This window comes from Mchenga conophoros, linkage group LG1 (genome assembly GCF_057382185.1).
Source record: "Mchenga conophoros isolate Kocher_MC1m ecotype Shallow Benthic linkage group LG1, M_conophoros_male_GT1.1, whole genome shotgun sequence".
NCBI classification, from domain to species: domain Eukaryota; kingdom Metazoa; phylum Chordata; class Actinopteri; order Cichliformes; family Cichlidae; genus Mchenga; species Mchenga conophoros.
The window spans coordinates 29,633,805-29,660,314 of NC_140526.1; the positions used below are offsets into that span (position 1 = coordinate 29,633,805).

The 26,510-nt window shown below is 41.4% G+C and overlaps 3 protein-coding genes across 3 annotated transcripts; 1 reads left to right on the forward strand and 2 right to left on the reverse strand.

Moving 5' to 3' along the window:
• Positions 1 to 1,846: 1,846 nt before the first annotated feature.
• slc39a1 (solute carrier family 39 member 1) lies at positions 1,847 to 9,158 on the reverse strand. Its single transcript, XM_085274118.1, has 4 exons — positions 8,925 to 9,158; positions 7,425 to 7,555; positions 6,714 to 7,016; positions 1,847 to 3,970 (listed from the first exon to the last, which is right to left on the reverse strand). The coding sequence occupies exons 1-4, from the start codon at positions 9,037 to 9,039 to the stop codon at positions 3,617 to 3,619; spliced, it is 903 nt and encodes a 300-aa protein (XP_085130244.1). The 5' UTR covers positions 9,040 to 9,158; the 3' UTR covers positions 1,847 to 3,616.
• Positions 9,159 to 11,917: 2,759 nt separating this feature from the next.
• LOC146583592 (stomatin-like) lies at positions 11,918 to 15,219 on the reverse strand. The gene has a single exon (XM_085274131.1). The coding sequence runs from the start codon at positions 15,087 to 15,089 to the stop codon at positions 14,235 to 14,237; it is 855 nt and encodes a 284-aa protein (XP_085130257.1). The 5' UTR covers positions 15,090 to 15,219; the 3' UTR covers positions 11,918 to 14,234.
• A 20-nt stretch (positions 15,220 to 15,239) lies between these two features.
• On the forward strand, positions 15,240 to 20,934 carry tmem208 (transmembrane protein 208). The gene is made up of 6 exons (XM_085274144.1): positions 15,240 to 15,429; positions 18,533 to 18,628; positions 18,908 to 18,967; positions 19,064 to 19,200; positions 20,088 to 20,172; positions 20,258 to 20,934. Exons 1-6 carry the CDS (start codon positions 15,424 to 15,426, stop codon positions 20,393 to 20,395), a joined length of 522 nt encoding a protein of 173 aa, XP_085130270.1. The 5' UTR covers positions 15,240 to 15,423; the 3' UTR covers positions 20,396 to 20,934.
• The last annotated feature ends 5,576 nt before the right edge of the window (positions 20,935 to 26,510 follow it).

The following is a 26,510-nucleotide window of genomic DNA, read 5'->3' on the forward strand; positions in this document are numbered from 1 at the left end:
CGGGTCTCCTTCCTCCACACACTGAGGCCTCTGTGATCTAGAACTGGCAGGCTTACTGTGTCATTGTTCGTCTATCAGAGGCTCTCATTAGTGATTTTCTTTCTGCTTTTTTGAATAAGCTCTTATTGCCTTACAGAGGCAGTCAGGGGTTAACCACTCCTCCATGTATCACATCGGATGTGGCTATGTTTTTTTTTTTTTGTTCTTGTCTCTGGGTTAGAGTAAAGCTCAAAGATGCGAAGGAATTCCTGTCAGTTATGTCACCCTGCAAGCCAACAAGCAGGACTCTGTGACCACAAATCTAATAAAGAAGAATTTCGAGCTGTTTTACTGTTTCAGTGCACTCTGATCACCTCTGAAGTGCGAAGTATACTGTGCATCCTTTTACAGTGCAGGGTTCTCCTGGCATTCATGTGGATTTTACTTTGTAGACCCTCAAAACATAGCTGCCACTCCCTGACAGTGCACCACACGACACTGCAAGTAGTAGAGGCACCCATATGGAAAAGATATATATAAATCTTATAAAGTTTGTATCTGTCTTGTGTGAAACTTGTATGAAAAGCATATAAGAGTGAAAACAGATATAAGATCCCTTGAAAAATTATATAATGAAACTTGTATGTTTTGGATACTTACTAAAACAATGTATGAAAGTAATGAGAAAGTGGCCACTTTCATGAGCAAATCACATATAAGTTTTTACTATTTCTTTCCATATGGGCACTGCCAACATTTGGGGGCACAAAGGGGACTTACACTATACTAAGGGGATGCTTTTAACATTGTGGACAACAGAAGTAAAATGTATTCAGTGTATGGGAATTATTAGGGCAAAATCTACAGTGTATTAAAGATTTCAGGGAATGAAGATGATGTACTACAAATTAAATGCTAAAAGTAAAATTATTTATTCAAGATCTTCAGTCAGCCAGCATACAACTTCGATATCACTGTTTTTATTATTTAGACCGTGCCCTTGATCCAACACAGCTGATTCAAATGGCTAAATGATCTCCACAACACGTTTTGTAGTTCTCCAGAGGCCTGGTAATGAACTAAGCATTTGATTCAGGTGTGTTGACTCAGGGTGAGATCTGAAACGAGCAGGACACCGGCCCTCACGGCCTGGAGTTCCCCACCCCGATTTAGACCCTGGTTGTTCCACACTAAATTACTACTTAAAAAGAAAATTAAGTGAGATGACCAGCGTGTTTGCAAATGTTAAAATACCTCCTTGAAATGTCGCCTTCATGCGCCTACACGTAATCACTAAATGGTATTCCTAAAAACTTAGATTTAAGTCTCTTATTTCTGTCTGTTTGGTATGCTGTCCATTTTGGATGAGGCTATAAGACAGAGGATCAACACTCCCACCATGTGGCTCCAGTAATCTGCTGCCAAATGCAATCAAACCCCCAAACACACCACGCAAAATTTTAAAAACCCAATTTGTTAAGTTAAATATTCACATTGGACTTGTTTTTCTTTCACCTGCTCCCTTTAGAGGTCACCACAGGACATCATTTGCCCGTAGCCATACCACACCCCTGCAATCATGAACCCTCTCTGTGATCTTCCTCTTTTAAAAATTCTTCCTCTTTTCACATCCCACTCAAAAATGAAGGAATCTCTGTATGTGTGTTAGTTCCATTACTTTAAATATCTTATTTATTTTGCAGTTTTTGGTTTGAAGTCAGGGAATGATGACATTTGGGGTTCATGCATGAGATCATGTGTGAGTGAAAGTAGACGATGAGACGATGAGACAACGAGAAAGCTCCGTTGTAAACAACAACAACAACAACAACAACAACAACAACAAAGAAAGAACCAGAACTTGCACTCATTTTTTAAAGTTCCTTTTTACTTTGAAAAGGTTAACAAAAAGCAGTCGTGTTTCTCATGAGAAGAATGACCATAAGGCGCAAAATATACATGTAGTTTGCTTATAAAAAGACAGTCAAGGTTTTCAAATGATTTTTATATGTTAGAGTGCAAACTGGGTGATGTTGTGCTAAAGAAAAGGAGTGGCTTTTATTTCTTTGGCTAACCAAAGGTGACATTAAAAAATAAAAATAAAAAAGGCGAGGCATGTGACATGTCATGTCATTATAACACTTTTTTTGATGACAGTGTCCTTTTCATGCCAATCAAATTTATACTTCCTGCTTTTGGCACGTATGTGGAGTCAGAAGATTACACAAGAGATACTTCACTGCTTAAATATAACAGTCAGTACTTGGAGTGTAAGCAGGCTGAAATATGATACTTTATACTAGACCTGCAACCCTTTTTAAAATAGTAGTGATGCATCATCTTTTCAGTAATAAGAAGTAAAATAAGAGTATTAAGAACAATATGTAAGAACTTACTAAAATCACTGGAAAAACAACATTTAGTAAACAAGACCGGGTCAGTGAAAAACCAGTTTACAAACCCCAAATACCCAACTGAGCCAACTGTAAAGAACAACATGCGTGAAACAAAAGTAAAGAAACAATCAGTGCATTTCGGAAAGAAGTAACTGTCAAACTTCTCCACTGACCTTGCGATTTATAAATATTAAAGCTCTGGAGGCACCAGGCATAGTGATTGAATGAATTAAAAGAGGTCATACTTATAGACTGCCCCTTTGTTGCAGTGGTGATGTGCATATCCTGAAAGTTCAGAGGCAACGTTCAGCATGCATTTCAAAATAACATCAGCGATGAATTCAACAAATGCAGCACTGCAGTCAGTAGTTCATCTTTATGGAGGGCCAAAAGTGCCCAAATCAAAAACCAATATACAAATAAATGATATATAAACAAATGTATATCATTTATAAAATGCGACAGAAACACAATCCAGTCACAGGTTTGGACAAACTTTTGACTGGTTTAATTTAATTTGCATCTGTATTTATTTACCTTTGTATTAATAATCTTTTTTTAAATTTAATTTTTACCAGTGATATTTCCGTTTTATTATAAACTAATCATTCATTTTTTAAATATTCATATTTATTTATTGTTATGTTTTATTTTCCCTCTTACACAACAACCCCCAGTACCAATTCTCCCTTGAAAATCCATGTTTAAGCACAAATGCATAAAACACTTAAAAATATGTAATAAATAAATGGCAACACATGATTTAGTTGGGCGGTGGGTTAAATAAAACACAAATATAAAACCATATGGAAGCACTCTTGAAAAAGTACATTAAAATAAAAAAAATTGGTGAATTACCACAAAGTTAAATACAGATGCAAATTAGAACGGAAATATTAGGATGTGTCACATTTTAGAAACAAGTTAGCCTACAATTATTTTTAATACTATTTGATGTATTTTATAGCATTTGTTGACATTGATTCTTCATGTCTTGGTCCTCTGTATTTCAATATGCAATACTGTAAAAGTTAAAACGTAAATCAATAAAATGCCAAATGTTGTCACGCTCCTTTGATATGAACGACTCCAGGAGTAGGTGTGACCCTGTGGCAGCAAAGCTACGTCTTCCTTCAAGTTTGTCTCTGTGTACCAAAGTGAAGTGAATCTGTGGGAGCTGTACAACAGATGCAAGGGATATCCTGACGGAAATGTCAGCCGAAAGTAACGAAATGTCAGTTTCAACCCAAAAATGTCAAACCTGCCATGATGGTGAAGCCGAACAGGATGAACATCACCTTAAGGAGCTGATTCCCGGGGGAATTCAGCTCATGCGGGAGAATCTCCAGGAAAGTGATGTAAACAAACGTGCCTGCAGCGAGCCCCTCCAGCACGGCCTGGATCAGAGGTCCGGCTGTCAGCTGAGCCTCCATCACACCGATGCCGATGGCGATGCCTAAAGGAGACATCAAGGCAAACACTACGATGTAAGCGGCAACCCACAGTGGGTGAACTGTGCTCTGGATCAGCTTCACAGACAGGCTGAACACGATGATGCTCTTATGAACAAGAATAGCGATGCAGATCTCCAGTACCTGGAAAAAATAAAGACATTTTGCGTATATTTAGATTTACTTTGTGTTATAAAGCTGTAATTACAATGAAACAAACAACAGCATGTAGATGACTAGCTGTACTAAGGCTGGGGCTAAATTATAGAAGTTTAATGGTAGCAGGAATTCCGTCATTATTAAAAGGAATCTATTCTGTGACATGTTTTAATTATTATGTGTTTAGTTCTAACAAATTCACCAGCTGCCAGAGAAGAAGCCGTTTTATAAAACACAAATTTATGACAGCTACTGCAATGGGCTCCGATAAGTGTTTCAGCTATTTTAATATGGAATTCATTTAGTGAGTGGTACAACAAATTATTTTTTCCTGGGAGTAATTGAGTAATGCAGTCCATTACTTTCAATAAAAGTGTTCTGTGTAGTATGTGTAATAATGACTGTGAGTCACGACTCCAACACTGATCACAGGAAAGAGGGGGAATACCTCAACAAACATGCACAAACATTTGACCCACAGCATGCAATAAATTTGTGTGAATGTAATTTGCTTTTTGCAGCTTAGCAATGGCGGTGACTCTGAAAATGGAGCCAATAACAACCCAGCGAGAATCAATGAGGAACCGAATCGATATATTCTAATCAATTCCCATCCCTAGCAATATTTGTAGAGTAGTGTGCAAAAGTCTTAAGCCATCCTGGGGACTTACTGAAACGTCCAAACATACATACAAATACAACGTATTTATATAATTGTAAGGAGCTAGAACATCAATATGTGGTATAACCAACGTTACTCTTTTGGTTGTGTGTTTTGTTGTTGGTTTTTTTAAGCATAAAGGAGACAGCCTGCTGAGAAATGCTCTTTGGAAATCACCTTGGTGGTGAAAAAAACAATATAATGTCAAACTGTGTTATCTTTGGCAACAAATCACACGTTTATACAACAGACTGCTGGTAACAAAGTGCCTAAAGATACAATTAAAATAGGTTCTTTGATAAGTTTATGCTTGAATGATTCATATGTAGGGATGGGTACCGGTGTCCGGTGCCATGATGGCACCGGTTCTGACATAAACGGTAGTAACCAGACCGAAAAGCAGCGCACATTTCGGTGCTTTATTTCGGTGCTTTTTTTTCCTGAGCTGTGATACACTTCTAGCCAATCATTTTACGTTTCCGAGGATAGTAGGCGGGTCCAGGTACGTACGTTCTTTTAGAGCAGAGCTACAGATTAAAAATGTCCAAGGCGAAGCGGTCAAAAGTCTGGCTGTACTTCACAGCAGAATATGCAAACTCAGCAGCCTGCAACAAGTGCTTTAAGCTGATACTGTGATACTGTCAAAGGAGGTGACACCTCAAATCCGATGAAACACCTGGCGACGCATAGTGTTTTTTTTAAAAAGCCAAGAAATGCGCCGTATGATAGCTTGCTGCGAGACCTCACACCGAGCACATCTACTGCGGGTGGGTTGCCTGTTATGCAACATCCCCCAAAAACACGAAGAGGAGAGTCCTGGCCCCTAGCCCTGCCAGTGTAGCAGAAATGATGAGGATGATGATGGCAGCAGCAGCCGTTCTTCTCTGGGTGAGTAGCTTAATGTTGTTTGTGTGTAATTTACGTTGAGTAGGCTAACCACGTTATTACATTAATGCATGTAAGGTGAACTAGCAAACATCATCATAGCTACATGCGGCTGTCTTCTTGTTTGATGGCAGATACTCCCTTCACCCTGGCCAAAAAGGCTAAAATGACCAAAGAAAAAGTGGAAAACAGTTAAACATGAGAGGTTTTTGGACAAAGTTTGTGTTTTTTCCATTGTTTAAGCACTGCTTCCAGCCAAGAGTGATACCATATATGCCCCATAGCTGCAGAAAAGGCTAACATTGTTATCTTTTTACAAAAAACAGCTGAACATGAGAGGTTTTTGGACAAAGTTTGTGTTTTTTCCATTGTTTAAGCACTGCTTCCAGCCAAGAGTGATACCATATATGCCCCATAGCTGCAGAAAAGGCTAACATTGTTATCTTTTTACAAAAAACAGCTGAACATGAGAGGTTTTTGGACCAATTTTGTGTTCTCCATTCTTTAAGCACCGGTTTGAGCACCATTTGAGCACCGGCACCGTTTCAAAAGTAACGATTTGGCACCGGTATCGGATAAAACCTAAACGATACTCATCCCTATTCATATGTCAGTGTTAAGTGGCTTAACAAAAAATAAACATTGTACTGAAAATGGTCAGGTACAGGGAGTGGACCGAAAATGGGTGAAAAAGCAGCCAATGTCCAAAGAAACAGAAAAAGTGTTAGAAAGCTTGGAGAGCTATTGCTCTAGACCAGAGCAACATATAAGGAAACTGGGGTTTACTCAAGACTTTTGTACAGTACAGTTACATTTTATGTATTGTATATATTGTTCTCAGTTGTAAAGTACAGCTGAACACACACATCAAATTTTCATGTGAATGAAAGATGCTGACTGAAATTCTGCTAAAGCTGCTTGTGCTGTCATTCGATCAGTAGAAATAAATCCGACTCATTTTGCTGCCAAAGTTTTCTGAAGCTCTGAACTGAAACTTGCTCTGCAAACATGACTTCAACTTCACCTGAGCGTTAATTTCCCAAATAAATGCTGACACGGGTTTGACACGTAGCAAGAGAGAGGTGCGATTACGAGCCTTTAAAAGTTTGTGTGGATTAAGAAGAAAAAAAAAAAAAAGAGCACGCGATCACAGTTACCGTCAGGTGATTTGGTCTGTCTTACCTTCGAGTCAGTGCTTTGCAGGCCAATAGCAAGACCCTCAAAAACTGAATGGAGTGAGAGAGACAGGAAGAGCATGAAGGAACGAAAGGAGGAGTGAGCCTGTAAGTCTACATGAACGTGGTGGCCGCTGCTCTCCAGATCACGGGCTGTGGCTAGCCCGTGGCCGTGCCCATGGTCATGCAAAAGGGGAGCACTCTCCTCACGAGCCCCTCTCATCTCCCGGAAGCTCTGGACAATCTTCTCCAGTATGAGGACCATGAAGAAGCCGGCAGCTATGATGAACTCTGGAAGGGGAAAGGGGGTCTTTTTAAGACCAGATACAGAGATTCAACAGTTAGCGGGGTCAATGTGGTAAAATCAAGAATTAGTGAATAGATGTTTAACACAGGAAGGAAATAGTAGACAGGATATCTACTGTAGAAGATGAAAATAGATGAAATAGAAAATATCAGCATTAATAGGAGTAATAGTATTTTGAGCTATAACAAACAGCCTTTCAATCTTGCGGTTTCACATGACTGTGGAGCAAATATGTTTGAATTTTGGACCACAAATACTTTGAACAGGTGACAATCTGAAAATCTGAGGTTGTTCATGCAAAAAAATAACATTAATTGGGAATACAGATCAATGCATTGTAAATATATGATATATTATCTTATATTATATTGTTTCCTTTATGAGTTCGTCTAAATCATTATTCCGAGATACCTCCACCTCCCGAGCATCCAGCACTGTGCCAATGTCTGACAGATAATCCGGAATGATGTCGAGCAGACATGCTGCCAGGAAAACCCCACCAGCAAAGCAGCTGATCAAACTGAGAACCATGCGATGAATATCTGCAAAGAGGAAGACAAAACATGCTTTATGTTTCAGCACAAACTTAAACACAGCAGTAAAACCTTGTCCTATATAATGGCTTTTTTATTGGTTTATTTAGCCTTCTATAACCAGGAAACCCAATGGAGATCAAATTTCTTTCACAACAGAGGCCTGGCCAGATGGCAGTCTGTATTACTCCCCTAGCTGTACTAGCTTATATGTTGATTTTTTTTATTAGAACATAACAGATAAAAAGCCCATGCTACTGACTAGTATGCAAAATGTATTGCTGGGAATCTAATAAACTATGACCTGTCACTAAAACATACTGTTTACAAATAAAGAACACTGACAATGATGTCATCATTTTTGAACACAGGAGGGGCCGGGCTCTTGTTAAATCACTACTAGCCTTCAGCTTCATCTGATCGTTCAGTAGAACCTAAACCTAAATCTGAAAGATTAATGGTACATGTCCAACTATAAATCACGGGATTTCCCTCCACCCTTTGAATTGTTGGAACATCATGTGACACATGTCTGTTCACGCTCATGAGCAATGATGACTCAAAAGAGGACTCCAGCAGCAATAAGCCAGAATTGATGCTTTCACTTCCTTGTAAGAAAGCCGAACTTAACTCACCTCTATAACACATTTTTTTCAAATTCATATTTTCACTTTTGTGTTCTAGAAATGTGACATCAGAGTTTTAACCTTCACAGCTATCAGGTGACTGAAGCCAGAGGTCAGAGGATGGTTCACTTGATTGGACAGATTAACCCTTTAGACTGACATAAATGACTGCTGTGATATTAGAAATAATAAACCGTCAAAATGTAGACATTAAAATATCTACAGCATTATCTTGCCCTCCACGTGTGAGACCCACCCTGTTTTTCAACACTTGTGCTGCGCATGTTCAGTTTCCAGGACCGGGCTAAAAAAATCAACTGCAGCACTTAAAACATTTCAGCGAGGTGATATGTGATCATGTGATCCACTGGAAGCTACAACGGTGAAACCATTGAGCTCCTGTAACTGGGCTTTTCTGAAGCTACACTAAACTTCGTTTACATTTCTTGCAAATTAAGGTTTCCGCCTTTATCTGTAAATGGCAGCAAATCCCAAAAGAGGCAGGAATACCTTACAGGAATGAGCAACTTCTCCCGTTTAGCTCGGCATTGGTGACATCGAGACACAACTAACAGAGAACAAGTAATATTAATAATTTGTTCCCCCTTTCCGCCTTTTGAGCTGAGATTGGTGAGATCTCGGTATTTGAAAATCAGATTATAGCAGTCACATATTTTATCCTCTCAAATACAGATACTGCTGCTATTAGCAGCTGCTTATGCCATTCCTTTTTCATATTAGTGTGTACCAACCTGTCCCATTTGTCTCTCTGAACCATTTGATCCGAGCGGGGATAAATCCAAAAAGAAGAGTTAGGAGCAACAACCCGATCAGAGCGCCGATTTTCACCTGGAACAGATACTCCATCGTGTAGTGTCAGTTCAGGACTGAGGTACAAATATTAGGTTAACATCGGCGCAAGACGACGACTCCAGCAAGTTCCAACTAAAGAATCTGACAGACGAGCCGCCGCTGCCGCAGGGTTGTTATTTAGACAAGAGCAGGCTACGAGGACCGTGAAGGGACAAAAGTGGCGTGGCTAAAAACAAATGAGGAAAAAAGCGAATTTTTACTCTTTACTGTTTTATAGTAACAATGCTTCTCTAATAATGATTTTAATGCTGCTACCACAATCTCAACCTCTACTGCTACCACTAACAACAACAACAACAACATTATTATTGTTGTTGTAGTTATAATAATAATAATAATAATAATAATAATAATAATAATAATAATAATAATAAATCCAAGTCCTGCTTAATAATAAAACCTATGCGGAAAACTATATATACAAAATCCCACTTTAAATATCGTATAATCACTGTGGTTGAATTTTTTTTCTATTACTTTTAATAGATCAAAGCTATTTCTTGTTAAAATTTTAAACTGTGGTTGTGGTGCTAACTGCTAAACGTTAGGGAGAAACAGACCAACTGTGTGGGGTGATGGAGCATATCTTCAACCTAAACCTGAGGCTGGGGAGAGTTCCACAGCTCTGGAAAACCCTTCTGTGTTGTACCAGTGCCAAAGACTCTACGTCCGAAGGCTCTGACATCCCACCTGATGCAGACCCTGGAGCGGCTGGTCCTAGCTCAGCTTCGGCCTCTGGTGAGCTCATCACTGGACCCACTTCAGTTTGCCTACCAACCTGGCATTGGAGTGGATGATGCTGTCACTCACCTTCCACATCGTTCCGTCTCTCAGCTGGAGACTGCTGGGAGCATTGTGAGAATCATGTTCTTTGATTTCTCCAGCGCCTTCAACACCATTCTTCCCACAGTTCTGAAGGAGAGCTGGAGTACACAGTGGACCATCACCTCACGTCATGGATACTGGGTCTACCTCACCGACCGACCACAGTACATGAGAACTCAGAGCTGTGTGTCACACAGGGTTGTCTCCAGTACAGGGGCCCCACAGGGAATGTTTTTGGCTCCGTTACTCTTCACCATCTACACTGCAGACTTCTCCCACAACTCCCAGTGCTTCCTTCAGAAGTTCTCTGATGACTCTGCAGTATTCGGCCTCATCACTGATGGGGATGACAGGGAGTACAAAGAACTGACCCAAGACTCTGTGGACTGGTGCCAGCAGAACTACCTCCAGATCAACACTAGAAAAACCAAGGAGCTGGTGGTAGACTTCTGCAGGCACAAACATCCTCCACTGCAACCACTGAACATCCAAGGTATGGACATTGAGGCTGTGGATAGCTACAGGTACCTTGTTGTTGAACAATAAACTGGCCGGACTCATAATTCAGATGCAGGCTGTACCTGCTGTGGAGGCTCAGGTCTTTTGGAGTGAAGGGCCCACTCCTGAAGACCTTTTATGACTCTGTGGTGGCCTCAGCAATCTTTTACAGTGTGGTCCGCTGAGGCAGCAGCATCTCTGTTGGGGACAGGAAGAGACTGAACAGGGTGATCCGGAGGGCCAGCTCTGTTCTAGGATGCTCTCTGGACAGAGTGGAGGTGCTGAGTGACAGGAGAATGGTGGCTAAGCTGTCATTTCTGTTGGACAACATCTCCCACCCCATGCAGGAGACCCTGACAGCACTGTGGCATTTTAAACCATGACATTAAATTCTAGAGGAAAAAAAATCATATTACCCTATAAAAGAAATTATATCCTTACCCCATAAAAAACAAATACAATACTTGAATAGCAAAACTATTCTAAACATCGTTTCTGCTTTAAATGTATTTATTCATTTATTTATTTATTTAGTGCGACTTCTAGAAATGGCCAGCAGATGGAACCCCGTGTCCATGGTTCGCAACTCACTTTCAACTACAGGAAGGAGGTTTGGCACTCTAAGAATCCAAATTAGTTGGAGAATTCAGGAACAGCTAGGCTGGTGGAAGAATAACTTCCAAAGAGAAAAATAAAACATTTTGGGGAAAGTTCATCCAACTAGTTGTGTTTTTTGTTTTGTGGTTGTTGTTTTTTTTGTTTTTTTTAGCTAATTTGACACTCACTTGCCACTTTATTGGTATAATATCTGTTCAACTGCTCATTAATGTAATATCTAATCACCAAAACATAGGGCAGCAACTCGGTAAAAACAACTTGCTGAAATTCAAACTGCGTATCAGTATGATGAAAAAAGAGTGAACCTGGCATGACTATTGGTGCTGGTCAGAGTATTTCAGAAACTGCTGATCTAATGGGATTGACAAAGAATGGCCTGAAAAAGAGAAAATATCCAATGAGCAGCAGTTCTCCGGACAAAAATGCAGCCACTAGTTATAGCCAAGGTATGCAGAAGAGCATCTGTGGACACACAACATGTCGAACCTTGAAGCAGATGTGCTACAGCAGCAGAAGACCGCACAGAGTGCCACAGGAAACCAAGGCTGTAATTCATATGGACTCACTAACTGAACAACAGGAGAGTGGAAACGAGTCTGATCTCAGGAGTCTATTTCTGCTGCAATGGATGAACCAATCTGTGTGACACCATCACATCAACATGAACCAAAATCCCAGAGAAATCAGCACCTTGTTGAATCTGTGCCATGAAGAATTAAAGAGGCTCTGAAAGTAAGAGGGTCCAACCCAGTGCTGCTGAAATGTATGTAATAAAGTGGCTGTTGAGAGAATGTGATGTTTTTTTAATAAAAAAAAAAAAACAATCAAAAAAAGTTTTTGTCCCGATGATCATTTAAATTAAAGCTAATTTATACAGTTGTTCATAAGTTATCCAGTTTAGTACCCTGTGTTTGAAGACAGCTGATGAGACTTGCTTTTCAGTCAGATCTTTATTTGTCACCTTTATCTGTCATATACATATCTCAAGACAAAATCATATACGTTTGTCAGCAAAGCAAAAACCAACAATAATCCTGAATCCAACTTCAACACACATGTTTTGACTTAACATAAGCTCCACAGCATCTGATACTCCTCTTTCACTGTAACAGCAAAAAAAGAGATAAAAGTTACTGTAATATAATGTCACAGCCTTTGTATCCTGCAGCGACAGGTAACTTAAACCCGTTTGTCCCACAAAACCGAGCCCTTCGTGAGGCAACAGCAAAACTATAATAAACTTCACAGGGCTCTATATATAAAACACTGCTTGATCACAGACAGACTAAACAATGCAAGCTACATTTAGAAACTCTGTTCTTGAAATGCTAAAAAGAGGGAAACACATGCAAACTGCAGATATACTACAGATTAATACAAAGGCTAGTATTTGGCTTTTGAGCGCAAGTGATAAAATATCATTTAAAAAAAATAAAATAGGTAAAGTAACTTCTTTAGATAACTTTGTATAGAAGTGCATAGAGTGATACTGGACTGTAAAATGAATACATGTCAGTACATTAAGGCCTTTGGTTGTAAGATTTACAGTCTCTGCTTCACCTAAGCAGACAATGAAGCCACACAGGTTGACGGGATGAACAAGATAAAAGAAACAACTGACAGCCATGTACTGAGGTGTGGCTGCTCAGGCCCATCTTCTGACTGTGTCAGATGAATCTGTGGGTGTTTGAACCGCTTGTCCACCCGTTACATGCTGTGGATCATTAGAGAGTTTAGAGTAAACACACAAGTTCAGCAACCATCGACTTGTTTCAGCTTATAATGTAGTAGTATAGTGGCAACTAGAGAAAAGGTGTGTGTGTGTATGTTTCTGTATAATTACTTGGTAACTCTGACTGATCCTCGCTTTCTGACCAGCTTATTCAAACACGACTCCCTGCTTCTTCATGGTCAGTGGAGCGAAGTGGAATACATTACATTAACAATATTCACGGCATTCAAGGTTTGAAGCCCAAATTCAACATTTCACACAAACATGTCAGCTTTTTGTCCTTCATCCTCACAATCACATCCAACAAGCGGGAGAGACTAAAGGTAAAGGTAACAACGATGATGTCAGGTCTAAGGTTAGTCTGAGTTTTACACTTAAAATTAGTCTAAAACACATTCAGTAAGGTTTTGGCAATAGTAACAGACAGTACAGTCAGAATACTTATATAATGAAAACACTTTAAATAACTGCAGCACTGAGATGCTGGCAGCTGTACCAGTGCTGAGAAATATATAGACCAGGGTGTGTGTGTGTGTGTGTGTGTGTGCAGCTGTAGACCACATATCTATCAGGCACTTAAACTCACAATTTCTACATTTGTAACCAAAATGTAACAAGATAAGAGTTAAACTGCACTCTCGCTGATTTGGTTTAAGGCTCATACACAATTTCCGAATTCAGTCAGCGGTCAGCTATTGGCAGGCACGCCGAGCCAGCCGCTGGAGATTTTGCTGGGCGTCTGGCACCTCCGGCTCTGGACTGACTGAGCGAGCATGCTGAATGGACAAGAGCTGATGGAGAGCTGAGGCTGGTCAGCTAAACAGCAAAGTGAAGTGAGCAAACTTGCTTTGCTAAAAGAAAATATAGTTATTATTTCCTGATCTATGTGTGAGTGCTGCTGCTGGTTAAACACAGCAGGCTAGGTTCAGATGAAAGAAGGAAATAAAAATGCCACCGTCTCAATGCAGTGTATTATAAACCACAGGGAGCAACTCACCAAGCATCATCTTAGCACTAGTGGTTTAATTCCACAGCCACAGAGCTATGTAAATGACAGACTGGAGTCATTTATGACTGCTTTTTTTTAATATAATGACTCTATTTGTGTTCATCCCAGTTTATTTATTTTTTAATCTATGACATATCTTGTAAAATGCCCTAATATAATTAATTATGGGTTTCAATCCCTGCTATGTAAAACAGGGGTTTGGCTTAGGCTTTGCCTCAAGGCTTCTACAGCAGTAAATCGGGCTGCTGTAGGTGTGTTTGCCATGGTTCACTGCAAAACACCACAAGTGGAAATTCACAATAAAACCCACCCCAGCAGTGTTATATATAATAACTTTCTATCAGCTGTGCCACACCAATAATTACTAATTCGTGGCTTATTAATAGGAAACCTTGAAAATAAGCCCACTCGGTTACCTGATGGTTACAGAGGAATGCCTAACAGAGGGAGGGACTGTGTAATATGTCAGGTGATCCGTGCTGTGTTAGTGTGTGGATTTTAGCCTCCTCAGTGTTTGATGAGGCCCTGCATCATCTCCAGCGGCAGCGGGAAAATGATGGTGGAGTTCTTCTCGGCAGCGATGGTGTTGAGGGTCTGCAGGTAGCGCAGCTGCAGGGCGGACGGAGACTCTGCGATCACCAGGGAGGCCTCCTTGAGCGCCCGCGACGCGTTCATCTCCCCCTCGGCGGCGATCACCTTGGCTCTGGCCTCGCGACTCGCCTCTGCCTCAGCCGCCATGGCTCTCTGGAGCTGGAGGGGCAGCTTCACATCTTTGATCTCCACCCTCTCCACCTTGATTCCCCAGTCATCCGTGGCGTCATCCAGTGACGACTGCATGCTGTGCGCGATTTCCTCGCGGTCGGACAGGATCTCGGCCAGGTTCTTGGTGCCCAGCACGTTCCTCAGGGTGGTCTGGGCCAGCAGGCGCGTGGCTGCATCCGCGTTAGTGATGTTGGCCACAGCCAGGGTGGCATTCTGGACGCGATAGTAGACCACGCCATCAACGCTCACTGTCACCGAGTCTTTGGTCAGAACCTCTTGAGGTGGGATGTCGAAGGTGATGGTGCGCATGTCCACGTTAATGAAGCTGTCGGTGCACGGCACGATGAAGAACAAACCCGGTCCTTTGGCTCCACCACGCAAAATGCGCCCCAGGCGGAAGATAATGGCCCTCTCGTACTCCTTCACGATCTTGATGCACATCCAGATAGATAAGGGCAGGGTGAGCAGCACGAGGAGGAGGGAGAGGCCGACCAGCAGCCAGCCGCAAAACCCGATGTCCGAGTCAGTATTCTCCAAAGTTACCTGACGCTCGCGTCTCCTGGCTTCTTTCAGGGCGGTGTCCTCGTTGTCGCCAGCCATTGTCTGGGCCCAAAATCTGAACTAACTGTTAAGCTGAGGTAAAGATGGCAGTAGTTTACTGGAGCAGCTGCTGCGCACTCCTGAAAAAACACAAACAGAAAAAAACTACACAACGATTACGCAAAGACGCGGGAGACGGAAATGGAGCTGATGATGCCATAATCGTGCGCCGGATGTGTTGCTATTCCCCACACAAGCCGTGAGTGCTGATGTGTTTCAAGAGTCTGGACGGGTTTAATGCAGTAACGAGCAGAGCGGCAGCGGCGGCTCGGAGGTCGATGTCCAAGAAGACGGCAGCGGAGGAGAGCAGCAGCAGCACCGGTCCGGAGAGCGAATGGCGGTGAGGCACACACACATGCGGCAGAGCTGAGTAGTTCACTTCCACATTTCCTCAATGCTGTACCGCAGCTGATGCACCGACTCAGCTGCAGAGAGCATCAGAAGCCTGCGGTTTGTTCTGCGATGGCGTGAAAACAAACTCAACACAAGAATCTAATTTCTGTCACTTTCTCACGTTTGATCTCTCCCACCCCGGCTTCGTTCACGCGTGCTGCTATGCAGTACTGGTGGAAGGGATCGATCCATGTATCGGGAGTGTCGATACCGACGCTGGTATTGGACACTAGCGCGGATACTTTGTTTCTATCCGATTCAGTTCAGCTGTGTTAAATTATTATCATAATTATGGGGGGAAATTAAAGAGAAATACCTCAAATATACACTATGAAAAAATGTCTGAACCTTTTCGTTTTGAGTCCCATGTCTGTTTTATTTTATTTACACCTTATGGCCACATTGATACCACAGAAGCTGCCCTGTCCCTGAAGCCCAAAGTGCTTTAAAGACAGGCACATTTACACTCCAGGTCCCCAAAATACATGAAAAGCTGAAAGGTGTGTTTTGTTGTGTTAACTCATTTTACTAAGTAAAAATCACAGTGATTTGGTGGTCATTAAAATGTGTTCAGAATATGCAAATTGATGATGATTCATGTCATAAATCATGACACACCGCTCTCCCCTACATAAGCTGCCTGTACAGGTTAAAAGAATTGGTATCGGCAGTATGGGAGAAGCGTTTCATACAGACAGGCACCAGCCAGCCAAAAGGTTTGAACGCAGGACCTTCTTGCTGACGCACTGCCCTGCATCAGACAGATACTGAAGGTAGATGAGTTTAAATACCTGGAGTCAGTCATACAAGACAACGGAGAGAGGTGAAGAAGAGAGTAGAGCAGGTGGAGATGAGTGTCAGGGATGATCTGTGGCTGAAGAATAGCAGGAGGTAGAGGTGTCTGAGATGGAGATGCTAAGAGTTTCATTGGGAGTGACCAGGATGGGCAAGATTAGAAATGAGTACATCAGAGTTACAGCACAGGTCGAGCAGTTCGGAGACAAAATTAGAGAAGCAAGGCTGAGATGGTTCGGACATGTATAGAGGATATATTTAATAAAGGATGCTGAAGATGGAGCTGCCGGGCAGGAGGAAAAGAGCAGGAGCACAGAGAAGGTTCATGGATGTAGTGAAGGAGGACGCACAGAGTGTTGGTGTGATAAAGGGGGATGCTAGGGATAGGGTGAGATGGAGGCAGATGAAGAAGAAGAAGGTATTTAAACATCTTTTGATTCGGGCCTGTATTTTTGCAGAGGGAACAATAAACAGAGCAAAGGCAAACTTTTAATGTAATCACATAAAAATGTGCATTAAAATCATATTTTACATTGAAGACAAAATTGATCTTGACAAAGACGTTTACATTTATCTGCTAAAACCTTCACACTTCATTCATTACTGATACTGTACCCCTACACTGATATTTAGTTATTGTGCATCATGTCAGATATCATCAGTTGAAAACATAATGAAAAGGTTTCATGTGAGTGGAAGCTTTAATCTGTGTTCCTTCTGTAGGACGCACTTTTTTAACCTAATTTTGTTTTTGTTTTTATATCATAGTAACGTCGTATTTAATGGACTGAAGAAGTGAATTAACGTTCTGAGTGTATGCTCATGCATTTGTAAATCGTACAACCAGTAGCGGTCTTAGATATGGGCGACATGGGGAGTTGTGGTAGGGTCAGCATCATGGCATCCGCAAAAAAACAAGTTGCACATACCCATGCTGCCCCGACATCATAACAGCGCATTTTGGGGATTGCAAAGGCACTGAACGGTTTTCTATCGCCCCTTTGCGAGGAGTAAAGGCGCCCTTTTTGAATAATTAAACGGCGTTTTTTTTTAATGCTATTTCTTAACCAGAGGTGTTAGAAAACTCACAATACTTGGCTGGCCTCTGGCTGGTTGGAAAAGCGTGAAAAATGTGCTTTAAAGTGTTTACATTAATTTTGGGGAAAATGAAGTGTAGTCCAAAATTTGGACTGTTCATATAACGATATATATCGGATGACGATATAAAAACGTCTATCGTTTCATTTTACGCTATCGTTTATTTCGTGGTGTCGCAAAATAAACTGTTTACGGCAATATCTTTTCATTATTTTGATGGTCACTGTAGTGGCTATATTAATTTCTTAAAGTTTTCTCTTTCTCTTATATTTTATATAGCAACACTACGGATGGACAAGCGCCTGTTTTTATGCGTTGTTGTTAGCAACAACGACGGTAAAACCATCGCATGTCCGCTTGTTTATTTCCACATAAACCTTTCACAATAAAGCTCAAGATCCTGTTGAGACCTTTCAAAATAAACGGAATCACGTGAAAAAGTATGCAGAGTATTGACGGATGAGAAGCAAAAAAAGAGTCGTCAGGTGCTAAAAAATAAACCTTAGACTCAAACGTTAGAACAGGCTTTTCCCTGCAGCACGCCGTGTAATAAATACAAAGAAAACGGCGAACGTTACAACCTGTCTAAAAGTGTCTAAAATGTCTAAAAATGTGTAGTTTCATGCATCGGTTAAAACACTCTACTCCAGGTAAGCGACGCCTAGCTGGAGACAATTCACCTACCCGAGAGTCACAGAATTTACAGAAAATATTACATTTTTTCGTTATTGGGACGATAGATGTTTTATATTGGGATATGAGATTTTGGTCATATCGCACAGCCCTAGTCCATATGCTTTATGTCCAAATGTAAGTGGGGCCAGTGGAACAACCACTGTGTTACTGTCTTGTGGTGCTTTATCATCACTGGAGAGAAGCTCGAGTCCAGAGGTGACATCTTCGCTAAGATTACCTGCTCATTTTAAGACATTGTTCCCTACCTAGTTGTAGATCTAATAACTCTGAAGACGTACACACATTGGTGCTTTAGATGAGTTGAGTTCTTCTATTTCAGATATTTATGGTAGAAGCTGATAGATCCAGCCAAACACCATACAGTAAGAAAGAAGTATCTGAAAGCTTTTGCGCCTGCCTTAATTAAAATGCTTGGATACGTATGGTAACGCTGTCATTGCCCTCTGTGTTTTGCCCATCAGCCCAAAGGTAAAGTTGGCACGAAGGGAAAGAAGCAGATCTACGAGGAGAATGAAGCCACTCTGAAGTTCTACACGAGAGTCATCCTCGGAGCGAATGTAAGAGGCCCTGTGTTGTTTTTGGATGTTTTCAGTCATGTTTTCAGGCCTTTACAGGGTCTCCAGGGTGAGAAATTGATTCGTAGGGGATCAAAGTGTGTTCACACTTCATTTTCTGAGGCTTTGACTATTTGGGACACTCAGATCTAATATCAGTTTAAGTCCTGACTGTAGGATTTGGGTGTTTATATATTGATTTAGGTGCATTTTTTATTTTAAAAAATGTAATTCATAATTTGTTTGAAATAGTGATCGCAGGTCTCTTGTGCTCCTCTGCAGGCGATATACGCCGCTGTAAATTTCTTGGTTTTCTACAGTTCGTCCACATTTTGGACATGGGTGAGTTTATTTAAAGACCATAATTTAAACTGTGAATGTCCGCAAATAGGATTGAATGTTTCTGGCTTTAAAACTCTTCTACGACTCCTCTGGCAGTTGCTGCTCGTGTTCGCGTTGGCGGTGTACGTCGGGAGTTACCGCTCCATGGCAGCCATGGCCAAGCCGGCGTTTGCTGACGACGGAAGTCTCCTGGACGGAGGGATAGACCTAAACATGGAGCAGGGAATGGCAGAGTAAGTCGTCCCTCCAAGATGTCTCACACCGTCCAGTGAGGTGTGTGAGGCATTTCCAGCTTTTGTTGAAGTGCGGTGGTATATCTGTCCTACTTGTGCATTGTGGAAACTAAACAGAGTTTTTGGTGTTTTTCCACTTAACAACATGCATGAGCTCTCACAGCATTTTTTGTCTTTGAAAAAAAAAAATGACACAATTAATATACTGCTCAACAAATGAAAGGAGGCTCATCGTCGCCCCTCTAGTGCACCTGTTGATAATTTCATAAAGACCAAAGCAGCTGAAACCGATTAACATCCTGACCAGATCAATATCCCACAACTTTAACTGACTTGATGCTATAGTCTGATTAAAAAGTGCTCCTTCATCTTTTTGAGCGCTTTATAAAAGTAGTTCAATTTCAAGCAAAGGCTTCACCAGATTTAGATTTGGCTGCTGTCCCGTACAACGCCGTGTTCTCCAGACATCAATAGAGAATCTCTAGTGGTGATGGACCTCTAAATTGTCCATCACAAATCATCAACCTCTGTGTCTGCCCGACCTGACTTTTTTTGTGAGGAGGAACCTCATTGCGGATGAAAACATAGGAAGAGTCCAGTGTGCAGGCCTGAAGGTGGCGCCTGAGGTCAGGAGTGTTGCCAGTAACACGCTTGTACTTTAAAAAACCCCAAAAGACATTCATGTGGTTGTACTCCATGTCGAGACTCCAAGATGAGACTGTGAATGTGGCTTTACTGTAACGCCTCGAGGAGCCCGAGGTGAAACATTTGCTGGAAACCACCTGAACCGTGGCACGTGTGCAAAGGTCCAGGCGGCCTGATGAGAGCTCTGTGTCCTTTGCTGTGGTCACATGTTCTTTTTCAGTGATGATTAATTCTGGTTTTAGACACCTGAAGGACGTGATCCTGCTCACAGCCATAGTGCAAGTGCTCAGCACCATCTCCTCTTACTTCTGGTATCTCTGGCTGCTGGTAAGAGCTTTTGTAGTCCCGACTTCTTTTCATTTTGTTTTCCACACACGTCATAATTTAAGTTTGTCCTGTGTGTGTGTGCCAGGCCCCGGCCCGTGCCCTCTACTTGCTGTGGGTAAACTTCCTGGGCCCCTGGTTTATGGCAGAAAGCCCGTCGGCGCCGGAGGAGGTGAACGAGAAGAAGCAGAGAAGACAAGAGCGCAGGCAGATGAGACGATTCTGATGCTGCAGAGCAGGCGAAGCAGTATTTTTATACGCAGAATCTAATCTAGAAGATGGCGAGGAATTCATAAGTTATTCAGGAAGAAATTTAGTTATTAAATTAAACTCAATCCAGATCTGATCTTGTGGAATCTCGTTTTCCGTGTTTGCTTTCTTTCTGCTCTCCTGTGATTGAGTTTTCTCCCGAAGTTATGAAACAAATTATTCCTTATTTAGATAATATTACAGCCCAAATGTAATTTGTCCCCAGGCAGAGATTAGGGGTTTTGCTGTTGCACAATGCTGCTGCACTGTCCCATGCAGGTTTGAGTTACAGTGAGTCAGATTTCAGTTCCACAGCAAGATGAGTCCAAATTTCTTTGAATCTGTCAGTGCCGCTTTTATTGTGGTGCACGGTTTGTTTTATTTTTCAAAAACTGTGAGCATTCATCGGAGAATCAAGAGACGTTTATGAGTTATTGCTGTCGTCAAATCAACTGAATGCCAGTGAGTTTTAATAAGAAAATTGAAACAATTTTGCAATAAACAAAAGAAATCTTCCTTCAGTGTCTCGAGTTTAAAATTTTATTTATTTGCAGACGTAATGTTTGGCTTAAACGCGACTAAAGGATTGAGAGATGATTATCAGTTTCCTTACGAGACTAAAATTAGGTTTTGGTGTAAATAAACCTGACAGGTGTTTCATGGGTTTAAAATGTAACTCTCAGAGAAATGTCGGATTTTAAAATCAATCCAAGAAGAAGAAAAATGTCATGTTTGGCAAAAGCTGAAGCCAGATGATCCACATAGGACACGGTCATTTGCAATCAAATATTCATGGCCTAGTTTAGACAAAGAGAAACATGAGTAATTGTAATGGTCGGTTATAATAAGGATTATTAAATTCACGAATTCATTTTGTGAAATGCCAGAGGAGGAAAATGGTTTACAGAAACTCTTATATAAAACAACTAACAGTACTATTATCCACATGACATCCATTTATTTCAAACTAACTATGATACAGTTTTTAAGCTTGTTCTCAACTCACATCCGCTCACCAGCGAATTCATTAGGTTAATTGGGTTCAACTGCTTGTAAATGAATATATCTCATCAGCCAATCACGTGGCAACAGCTCAACATGTGGTCAAGAGGACCTCCTGAAGTTCAAATCAAACATCAGAACGGGCAACAGGGATGATTTTATCTACTAGAGTTTTCCCACACAACCATCTGTGGAGTTTATAGGGAATGTTTGGAAAAAGAGAAAGTATCCAGTAAGCAGCAGTTCTCTGGGTGAAAATGCCTTGATGTTGGAGGTCAGAGGAGAACGACCAGACGGCTTTGAGCTGAGCTGAACTCAGATAGCCACTCATTAAAACCAAGGTATGCAGAAGAGCACCTCCGAACAGTGAACACTGAACCTGGATGCACACAGGCTACAGCAGCAGAAGATCACACTGTCCTAAGAACAGGTAACTGAGCTTACAGTTTCCACACTGTCACCAAAGCTGGACGACAGAAGACTGAAAAAATGTGACCCGAGTCAGCAGCAATTGAGAAATGAGATGCTGTTGGTTTAAAAGCCTGCTCTGCACCATCTAACCGTTGCTAGTAAAGTGAATTTAGTGATTATGTTGAAACTCCAAAGAGCGCAAGTAGGCTGGCGAAGCCCTGATCTGCTTCCAGTGTAATTACAGATTGGCATTGTTGTTCTGTTCATGCTTACCCAACGCAACAAGCTACGACCTGCAGTCGTCGGGTTTGACGGGGAACTGCTGTGATGGTGTGAATCCTTTTATAAGGAAACAGAAGAGAAAAAGCATCTACAAACAAAACAAACCCCCCAAAAATGAATTTAACCAGCTTTATTTATTTTATATAACTTCATGCTTTTCCTAAAAAGTCAGTGTCCCCACAGGCTTTTTAAAAATAATTGCTTTTACTTTGCCTGTGTCCTGTCCTCCTTCATCCCAGCCCTGTGGTCCTGTACTGTCTCTATTATAGGGTTATAAACAAAAGTAACCAAAATTAGAGCAGCACAGCATCCAGTTGTCAAGGCCAATCCCAGATGTGGGCTTTGAGAGGGAGCATGTTGCAGTGTAATTTAGTGCCGGGGCCACTCACACGCACATAACCCCACCCCCCCCCAAAGGGGCTTGCATGTGTACTTTGTGTTTTCTGACTGTTGTGCTTTCTATAATAAGATGTACCGAAATTTGATGTTCGTTCTAACCGTGCAGCGAGTTCAGCGAGAAACCTGAGACAGACAGGAAAACGTCTTTTTCTGCAGGCTCAAACTTTCCCCTTTTCTCTATAACATGAAGTCGTCTCGCTTTTTACTGTAAAGTACAACAGTATGGAAAAAAGCACAGTGCTGCATGTGAACATCCCTATCGCAGCTGCTGATTTAAGATGGAAGGGGGGGGAAAGAGTGGGAGAGCGAGGATGTTGTTTACCGTGGCAGTAAAACAGGGTTTATCCTGACAAGATGAAATAAGGGAGTTAAAGCTGCATTCCATAGGCTTCTTGTGTAACTTTGTATGGTATAACCTTTAAAAGGCTTAAACCCATCATAAACTCGGAGAGGAAAGGAAAAAAGCACGAGCTCAACAATCATGAGATTAACAGAAGGATGAGCAGACACAAATGGAGCTTCTTGACTCCTCGCCTTGAGCAGAAGGTGGCCATCACATTGTGGCTCCCTTTGGGCTCACGCCACTAGACGAAACAGGAAATTGGGAGCATTTGGGCAGCAGTCGAGCCTCTGACCCTTGAACTGCGGCTCTTCTCGTCTTTGAAGTCAAGCGAGAGAATCACTTACAAAGCAATTACACGCGATGTTGAGTGTGTTTCCTTGAGCATTCAGCCTCCGCTGTGTAAACAGAATCAGAGCTCTCAGTGTGTTTGGCAGAGCCGTGGGTGTAGTCCAGTCCTGTTTTGACTAAACCGAGCCACACACTACGGACGGCTCGAGGTTTATGGCGCTAATTTTTCACTTAGACCACGATCGCTGCGATTTCTTTTCCTAATAAGAATCATCTTCGAGCATAAAGATGTCACCGGCGAGGCAGCGTTAACGTCTCCCGCCGTGGCCTTAAAAGGCCGTCGAGAATTCCTGCTGCATTTGACTCTGCGTGGGTGTGTCGGTTTGTTTGTGTGCTTGTAATGCTCATGTTGCGGGGACATACATCTGTCTCAGACACTGTTACACACACAAAAACACGTATCATGGTAGTGACTTCGCTTTGGTTTATGCCAAAAAGTTTTATTTACAGCTAAGAAAGGTGTCCTTGTCTTCTAAAGAGAAACATAACTCTGTGTTCTTGAGCATTAGAGTCCCATCAGAGATGACCCCCCCCCCCCCCCCCCCCCCCCCCAAGTTGCTGGAAACATTTCATGTAAACGTGACGGCATCTGTTGGATTGAGATCAGGTGACTTGGAGGTCAATTGAGTCCAGCTGACTTACTGTGATGTTCATGAAACCAGTTTGAGATGATCTGAGCTTTGTGACATGGAGCGTTATCCAGCAGAAGATGGGTCTCAAAAAGGATGGACGTGGTCAACAACACTGCTCAGATAGACTGTGGTATTTAAACGGTGCTCATTTGGTACCAGGGGGCCCAGAGTGTGCTAAGAACATATCCCCCACACCATTACAACACACGTAGCCTGAACTGTGGATACAAGGCAGGATGAATCTATGCTTTTATGTTGCTTTCACTAAATTCTGACTGAACTGTAGCCTCAGTTTCCTGTTCTTGGCTAATGGGAGTTGCAGCAGGTGTGGTCTTCTGCTGCTGTAGCCCATCTGCTTCGAGGTTCGACATGTTGGGCGTCAGAGATGGTCTGCTGCGTACATTAGTTGTAACAAGTGGTTATTTAAGTTACTGTTAACTTCCAATCATCTCGAAGTACTCATGCTTGTTTCCCTCTCACCTCTGACATCAGCATGGTATTTTTGTCCAGGGAGCTGCCGCGCAGTGGATGTTTTCTCATATTTCAAAGCGCACATTTCAAAATAAGGCCACAAAATGTGACGTTGGACTAACCCACAGACGTACCGAATACATTTCTTTTTATAAGTCCTGGAAATTCCCGATTTTGCTTTCGTTTTGTTTTATTTTTTACTAGATATGAAGAAACCTCTTTATCAAGCCTTCTATTGCTCTGAAACACGGCGTGGCTGAAATTTGAACCTCATCTAATAGCTCGGGGCTACACCTGCTGCTACCATCAACCAACCAAATTACTGGCAGTTAAGCTGTACTGTGGGCAAAGCAGGTGCCAGACTCTGACAAGGAATTCATTGAGTGCAATAAAACAGTAGCCTGCTTTGCAATATTTTTGTTTGATGGTCTGATACTTGGACGCAGGTCAAAAACAATAAAAAAATTAATAAATTAAATGTGTCACGCTTTTTAATAACATCAGTTTATAGTCTAATTTAATTATCACACATTGCACACAATGAATGCTTTAGAGCATTCAGGTTGTATTTTGCACTCGCTGGCCTTAGCAACCCCATGAAACTTCGTTTGTACGTACATGTATCGGAGGATATGAGAGGATAGGCCTACAAATCAGCATAATAGCAGAAACGTCAAGATTGTGATGAATGTTCTCCTCTGGAGCTAAATTGATCATAAATAATTCACCGTACAATAAACTACACGCAGAGTTTGTCAAAACTTGTACACGCTGTTAAAAAAAATGCTCGCCAAATTATGTTTTGTGACACCGTGTATTACCTGGATGCGTGTTGTAGCAAATGTCCTCGTGGCTTGACAAGCTGATAATAAAACAGCACAAATATAAAAAGCAATTTAAGCAGTTTGAAAAAAAAAAGTTCTGTAATATGTAAAAATCTATTAATGTAACCATAAAAAACTCTGAAATTCGAAGCACCAACTTGGTCTGTTTGTGAGTTTCATTACATTGTTCAGCTTTTTTGGAAAAAATATGCTAATTCACAGTTTGCTTTACTGTGAACACCTTTGTTTATAAAGATTTACAACCTAGCAGTAACCTCCCAGGCTACAAAATGATGCCAAAGGAAAAGTGCCAAAGATTTTAATTTCTTGAGGTCCTCTCCAAAAGGGAGACTCCTGTATTAAAATGCCCAAGCGCCTTGTCTATGTCTATATAAGCAGACAACAGAAAAGTGATAAAAGAGGCAGATGGAGATTAATGCTAGATGCATTAAAGGTCCCCAGACAGATCATCTAATCATCTGTGGCTAAAAACAAACAAAACAAAACAAAATTAGCAGCAACTATAGACTGTATGCAGAAGACGGGCATAACTACTGTGAGCTCGTGTCAGGTCTCCACAGAGACTGTCCACAATTTCCCTTTTATAAAAATTCTACAGTGTTTCTTCTTCTTCTTCTTAGAATTCAAATATTAAGCCCTATAGTTTGCATTATTAGTAGCATGGCTAGTGGGTGCCATGACGTGTAGCTGTAGCTACTAGCTTACCGCTAGGCTTCATCTCAGGAAGTATGAGTTTTACCTATTGCTAATGCAGTGCATTTTTAAGAATTTTAATACAATATTATGAAGAATTATATGGCATGCTATTATTATTAGTGCTGTCAGCATCAATCTCGTTAAAATGATCTTAACACCATAACCACATTAACGCGTCGACGCATTAGCGCCATGCAGCCCCACGCACAGGGCAATCCGTGTTAACTCGCTAACGGAGATTTTCTGCGTTAATGCGGTTATGGCGTTAATATATATATATATATATATATATATATATATATAATGTTCTTCCTCTACACCCCCCCCCAATTTTTGCACATGTCGAGGAGCGTGTCAGGCTACATTTCACTGTGTGTTATACTTGTATAACTATGCATGTGACTAATAAAGAACCTTGAACCTTTACTTGTTTATTAATCATAATTATTACATAAAAAGAACTTTATGGAAAGTGAAAATAAAGTTGAGCTAAAATAAAGCTGCATAAAAACTATATTTTAAAATTGACTTCACTGGCGACAAAAACGTAGGAAACATATTTTAAATACATTAATTACTGTAATTACAATTACAATTCATCACTGTAAGTCAAAGTTTCTTATCTCGTCCATATCTTCCTGAGATCACCGGACCTGCAGCCAC